This window comes from Sycon ciliatum, chromosome 4, assembly GCF_964019385.1.
Source record: "Sycon ciliatum chromosome 4, ocSycCili1.1, whole genome shotgun sequence".
Classification (NCBI taxonomy): Eukaryota; Metazoa; Porifera; class Calcarea; order Leucosolenida; family Sycettidae; genus Sycon; species Sycon ciliatum.
In genome coordinates this window covers 11,189,276-11,196,546 of record NC_088646.1, presented here as the reverse complement: position 1 = coordinate 11,196,546, position 7,271 = coordinate 11,189,276, and the positions used below count along the sequence as shown (strand labels likewise).

Sequence of the window (7,271 nt, the reverse complement as noted above, 5' to 3'; positions counted from 1 at the left end):
TTTCTCTCTCTTTCTCTCTCTTTCTCCTCTCTCTCTCTCTCTCTCTCTCTCTCTCTCTCTCTCTCTCTCTCTCTCTCTCTCTCTCTCTCTCTCCTCTCTCTCTCTCTCTCTCTCTCTCTCTCTCTCTCTCTCTTTCTCTCTCTCTCTCTCCTCTCCTCTCCTCTCTTCCTTCGTCATTTCCTGTACATGCAGAATTGCTTCACAGGTCTTTTGCTACGTATTGAAGAGGCTCTGTTGGATAATGCACAGCACCAGGTTAGTGTTAATCTCTGCTGACTGTGCAATTCAATAACTTTCCCCGCCTGTGTACATGAACATTGCCGACTGTGACATGGTCTACTTGTAATACCAGCGTGGTGCTTGGGCTGTCGGTTATCTTGCCCATGCGTATTTCTCATCTCTCTTTATTTGGTATTGTGCAGGAGGAGCTGGAGGCTGCCATGGCCAAGGCGCGCAACTCCCTCTACAGCCAGGCCAAGCCCCGCAAGATCACGCTAACACGTTTCCATTGCCCCTTCGTGCGCGACCAGTCGGGAAACGTGAGTCACTGTACCCACGACTCATTCTTGGCATGTTTGCCTGCATTGTGACAGGTCTACTCGGTGTGCAGACAGAACTGTTTCGTCATGCAACACGCACACACACACACACACACACCACACACACACACACACACACACACACACACACACACACACACACACACACACACACACACACACACACACACACACACACACGCACACACGCACACACGAACACCCCCCCCCCCCGTACACATACGTGCACATACTATCTCCGCACAGTACAGGTAGCCATTATGTCTGCCTCTGTATCTGTTTTTCTAGATCACATGTTATACTGTATGGTGTATACACTGTGTGTTTCTCTCTGTAGGTCCCTGCCCCTAATGCGGATGTCCGGAAACTGCGGGAATCCGGTGACGTCAATCCGATGCACGTCTCATCTTCCGCGCCATGTACGTTGTAGCCACAGAGTATTGTATATGGTAGGCAGTGCTGTTTGCGTGTGTGTGTGGGGGGGGGGGGGGGGTTGCGTGTATATGTGTGCGTGCGTTTTAGGAGGGGGAGGGGGGCGCATATGTGCATGCATGCAGGTGTGTGTGTGTACTTGCAAACACGTACTTCAAAAGTATTTACTATGACAAATTCACTATACTAGAAGCCGCAGTAGTCTGCTGCACTATACAGGATTTTTCTACACACGTTTCTATATCAGGGGAGTGCTTGAAGTAGATGCTAGTACAGTCAACTTGGATTTCATTTTCCTCTCTGCACTTTGCGTGGATTTGGTTTGGGGTTTCTTTCAGGTGGTGGCAGTCGTTGAGTTCCTTTGGGAAAGAAGACAAACAAATTGCTTTCTACTTTATTTGTCATGGGATATGTATGGTTAGTTTTCTGTAGGCTTTGCCTCACCCAGGCTACCATGTCTGTCATAGAGGTATGGCAGTTCTGGCTGACAAGGTTCTGATTGCTTATACTAGTAGCGGCCAGACGATGTGTGTTTAAAAAAAGTGTGTAGCCGTCATGTATGCCTTGTCAACACACTCTGTTGTATTGTTTTCTTCTGCTTTTCAGGGAGCAAGGCTGAAATCGACGCCTTGAAAAGAGGCACGAATATTCTGACTAGAGAGAAGGTTATGAAGCCTGCTCAAAGACTGTGAGTTGATATGTTTTACAACTGGCCTTTGTGCTCCTTTGAACATTCGCTGGCGTTTTATTTCACCCGTACATTTTTTTGTTTTTTCAACCTGACCATATCCAGTCGTGAGTCGGTCAAGTGAGAACTCAAGTCGGCAGGAAAACCGCGAGCTCCCATGTAGGGAGCAACACACACTTCCCCAACTATCGCCGAAGTCGCACCAACCTCTTCTTCACATTGCTGACCATATCCAGCTCATGAAAACAAGAGGCCTGTAACAATTCCTGCCTCTACGGTCATAATCGACTGGGGGCAACTTTTGCCTTCTTCAAAAAGTTATTCTGGGGTTATTCTGGGGTTATTCTGGGGTTATTCTGGGGTTATTCTGGGGTTATTCTGGGGTTATTCTGGGGTTATTCTGGGGTTATTCTGGGCGAAATTACACTTGTGGTGCGTTCCTACTCTACCAAGGCTCTACATATGCATGGGAAAAAGTAGAAGCAAGCACCTACATTCTAGCAAACTCAGGTTTTCATTTCCCATGCTGCTTCTATTGGCTTGTATTCATTTCCCATGCTGCTTCTATTGGCTTGTACGTGGTGTCTCCTTGTCACATGATAGCGCGCTGGTTATACGTGTGTGTGTGTGTGTGTGTGTGTGTGTGTGTGTGTGTGTGTTTGATGGGGTAGTGACCACTGGGCTGGGTTGTTGCATACTGTATTTCCATGTTCGAATCCCCTTTGCAATGAATCCCTGTGTGGAAGCAGCGAACATGCCTGATTAAACAATGGCGACCACATGCCTTCTCACCAGCTGTATGCTCTTTCTCACATGTACATTGCTGGGTTGTTCTGATCTCTTTTGAAATGTTGCTACTGCTGTTGCTGTTGTTTTTTTGCTGCTGTCGTCGTCGTTGTTGTTGTTGGTTGTTATCATTGACAGGAAGAATAAGTACAACAAAGAGATGATCCACAGGAAAACTGCCTCACATCGGAGGAACGAGCTTAGCGCCGCAATCGACAAGATTGACCAAGACTTGAAAGAGATGAAGTAAGTCACAGTGTCATAATACCGGTATTATGTGTTGGAATGGGTACGGGTGTGCATGGCAATATGTACTGGACTTGCCGCTCACCGCTGATGACGGAAATAGTTTTTATGCACATTTTTGTCACAGAATGACATCACTATTTCTCACGGGACAAGGTTACTAATTGGGTGATCGACCCGGGCGGGTGTAGACGAGAAAGTGGAGTACCGGTATGTAAAAAGGCGGCGAGGTGACAATAGTTTGAGAATCGCAATGAACAGAACCAGCTGAATCGACATACAACAAAGGCTTTATTGCATTCGTTGCAAACAAATATATATTTGAAACCGTTGAAGAATATAAAAGAAGGAGCAAAGATGGAATTAAATGTGAAGAACGATAAAAGGAACGATGGAAAGGAGCGTTCCTGAGGAGCGTTGTACGAAACCTAGTTCAAAGCAGTCTTTATTTTCTCTTTTCTCACTAACTTACTTTTCGAAAGAGGAAAGAGCAAACGTAAATACAAGCAGACGCTTCACGCTTGATCACCCAAGCGTTTCCCGGGTAGGCCTTTCCGGATTATGCGTTTGCATTATTTTTGCATTTTGGAGTCAAAATGCATTTTGCCCATTTTGACCCACTTTGGGCCAAGGCACCCTAAATACCCGTTTATTTTTGCAACAACCTGTTTAGTGTTTGACTCAACACCATCCCACATGTTTTGTGTACACTATGCGAACATCAGCGCCAAACTGACTGTTATAGCTACTCTACACTCTACAGTCCACACTTTGCAATGACACACCACAGGTAACAGCTTTACAAGTAATATTTTGAAACACACGGAATTGATAGCATTATTCGGACAACTTTGAGAAGAGCCACGGAAGAAAGAAGGTAAACACAATCGATCCAGGGTTGTAGTCACCGCTGAGCATATGGAAGCACCAGAGCAAGAATCTATATGGCTATATAGATAACATTATTATGAAACGCTGGCGTAATGGACGGTATTCTTCAGACGTCAAAGTGTGTGGGAGAAACACCCCACATCTTCCACACCTTCGTACAGCACTCTGAGGTTCCCGATTGCGACGTCGTTGACGGATCCCCTGTCACGCATCACTGTGAGGACATTCTCCAGGCTGATCTGATATTCGACAGACAGCACCTTCAGCAAGGTATGGGCAACCTATTCACCAGCCAAGCCTTTTCCTGCCAGTTTAACGGCAAGAAAACGCTGGTGGGCTTCGTAGTCGTCGGCAACGTATCGGACTAACATGGCCATTGCCTCGCATACGCGAGTGGTACCGTTGAATATCACTGACACGTCACGAGAGCTAATGGCCTCTTTCACAGCTTGCCGTTCCTTTCCATGCGCAAGGGGGATGAGATCTGAGAGGTGTTGGCTGCCTGTCAGTCTATCACTGGTCTCTTCCAGTAATGGGCTGAAAATGTCAATCCTGGACAATGACACCAGCCCTCAGGAACATCTTCAGGCACTTCACCCGAAACACTAATCCAGATTCAGGTAACGTACTACCCTCTGCAGGTGTGTTGTCCAGGTATTCATTACAATCCATAAGAACTTGCTGCTCTTCATGGGCTGCATCCGAACGCTTTTTCTTGCCATCCTTGTGCTTCTGGGACCGGATGTGCTGGCCCAAGATGCTTTTTACTGTTGAGACGTCATGCCGACAAGCATTACGAAACAGCTGCCTCCTTCTCACAGATAAACACTCGGCCGGGAATTGGCTCACTCGTAAATGGGGTCCTTTGGACTTGGGAGCCTTCCGTTTGCTTGGGAGCAAAAGAACCCTTGTGCTCATCACACACAGAACACAAGTCAGTTGAGTTTACCCGAAGGCCATCTATCAATAGAATATTACAGTGGGAAAATCATTCCTGTGCCATTAGTACGGCTTCGGCGACGGCCAGTTTGGCTGCCTCCGCGATTGCGGCATCTGCCTCTGCCGTGAGGTTTTCTCGAGAAGCCTGGGCGGCGTCTCGAGCGGCGAGAGCGGCGAGAGCGGCAGCAGTCGGCCGACTTGACGGCACATGATGGGCAGCGGATGGCGCCCGGGAGCATTTGGGCGGCGGGCCCTCGTCTATGGCTGACGCGCATTTCTTCAGTGCATTTAGGATGGAGGTCAACCCTCCAGCCAGCGCTCGGAGCTTCTGAGCTTGAGGAAACCGGTTAAGAGCTTCGAGTGCGGCTGCACCCGGCTGCAACGCCACCAACAGATCCTGCTGGTGACTCGCATGGCGAGGCAGCTCGCGGGTTGCGGAGTGTCCGTTAGTTGCCATTTCTGTTCAGAGGAGAACACACAGTAGAAAGTGTTTTTAGCATTATCGCTTGATCCTGGTCACAGCACCAAATGTCACGGCCAGTGATCTATCTAGTGGCACCAAGCCGTCGACCAATATAGTCGACATCAAGCAGATAAGTAGCTCACTGTTTCAATTCTCACACCAGAGTGTAGAAGAGGGTTGAAGCGAAGCGATCGGAAGATAATTTATTTCTTGCAATAAGAAGGCTATTTATGTGATTTTGATGAGCAAGATTGATTACTATAATATCGTATTGTATTAGTATCTATTAAAGATGGCAATACAAGGGGAGCTCGCTCACCCAGGTGATAATGTGTACAATAAGTTTGATAGTACAAGGGGAACTCGCTCACCCAGGTGCAATCCAGGAGCTTGTAGTACGAACAGCCGCCCGTCGTACGGTAAATTGGGCTGACGCAGTTGCCGACTAGTCTCCTTCGTGCCCGCAGGCTCTTCCCTCTCAATCTCGGTCCGGTAGGGTGCAAGACGGCAATGACGTGTTCCCGCCAGCGGGCCGGAGTCTGGAGTACGAATACTGTCGACCCTTTGCGTCGTACGACACGAGAAAAGGCGCCACACTTGCTCGACTAACAGGGGTGTCAGCTCCCTTGCAGGACTGAGCGTGGCTTCCTCAAGCTCAGAGTAGTGAGTACAATGCTGACGACTTGTACTGAAGGTGTTGCCGACGTACGACAACACTTGGTGGCTCTAGGCCACGAGTTGTAAGCCATGATTGCTCAACTAACGAAAGCGCCACCAAAATCCTTCGCAGGACTGATCATGGTTCTTACAGAACTCAGGAATATTTCGGAGTCTAGCTTTGGCTGCTGAACTCAATGCGTGATCACTTTCACGACGAGTCCGATCCGGGTCATGACATACACTCCTCGCACGGTTGATCCCTTGTTCTTGGAAACCTTCCGCTTCCTAGACAGCATTGTCGCTGTGGGCGGACAAAGTCTGCCCAGCAGAGATACCACTTTCGCTTGTGCAGAGGCTTCATCACTGTCACTTTCACTGCTGGCTTCGATCTCACAAATATCGTCAGAGGCCATTCTGATCTGACTGCTGAGTGCCGACTCTAAGCAGACGAAAAAGAAGTGAAACCAAACTTTGACAAAATCAGGGAGTCGTAAACGCGATAAATAATTCACGATCACCATGATCCACCATGAATGATCACCATGGTACCGAATGCCAAATATCACTAGCTGTCGCCATTTTGTTACCATGGCAACGGTTGCATTCTTTGTGCTTTTGGGTAAAAATTTAAAATTGATATATAGGGGTTTTCCAAAACACTTTCCATTTCCATTTTAGACCAGGAAAAAAACCACGCATAATACGGAAAGGCCTAGTTCCGGGCTCTCCTATATTAACGATGCCGTCGGTATGCTGACGTCAATGTGCATAAGGGCTATGGTGTTCTTGTGAATCATTATGATCATGGCTGAATTGCTCTCAATGCCACTGTTCGAATTTGAAAGTTATATTCTCATACTGACGACAGTGTTGCCGAGAATAATTTGCTGTTGCTATTGTTGTTTCAAATCTTCAAATCTTTATTCTCACGAGTTGTTGTTTTTGTTGTTGTTGTTGTTGTTGTTGTTGTTGTTGTTGTTGTTGTTGTTGTTGTTGTTGTTGTTGTTGTTGTTGTTGTTGTTGTTGTTGTTGTTGTTGTTGTTGTTGTTGTTGTTGTTGTTGTTGTTGTTGTGGTCGTTGTTGTTGTCGTCATTGTTGTGTTTGCACAGGTCTAACCCGCCTGCAGTAGATCCAGATGACATGGACTGGGACAAAATCAGCAGCAACTTTGTACGTATGCAAAGCGTGTGTCGTTGCTGTTTGTGTGAAGGTTTGGTGTCGCAGCTCGTGTTTACTGCCAAGTATACAGCTGCTTGTGTCATACATCGTACCCCAAAATAGACTATCACTACCACAGGTGATTGAATCAGTCGTCCACATTTAGTAGTAGGGACCTTTCGCACCACGCGTACGGATACGAAACGAATGCTGATTCGTCACCTGGGTTCGAGGATTCGTCAGAGTCCCTGCAGAGAGCTCGTTTTCACGAATGGAAGCCTCTTCATTCGTGGCACGCTCCGAATCCGTCAGGTACACATTTTTGCCAGGTACACATGTTTTGCTAAGTACACATTTTTTCCCTTGATTCCATGATCCATGCACGTGTGCGTGAAAACCCCCGTACGCCAAGCCACCAGCCGTATTCGTAGTTGCCATGCACATTTGC

General features: G+C 47.4%; 1 protein-coding gene across 1 annotated transcript in view; it reads left to right on the top strand.

The window, feature by feature from the left end:
• Window positions 1-192: 192 nt before the first annotated feature.
• The window catches only part of LOC135814458 (mucin-5AC-like), a gene marked incomplete at its 5' end in the record, with an annotated part of 27,832 nt that continues 20,753 nt past the window's right edge, over window positions 193-7,271 (top strand). The window contains 6 exon segments of the mRNA XM_065327579.1: window positions 193-255; window positions 423-539; window positions 898-979; window positions 1,599-1,680; window positions 2,605-2,712; window positions 6,775-6,835. Coding sequence (XP_065183651.1) covers window positions 193-255; window positions 423-539; window positions 898-979; window positions 1,599-1,680; window positions 2,605-2,712; window positions 6,775-6,835 — 513 coding nt within the window.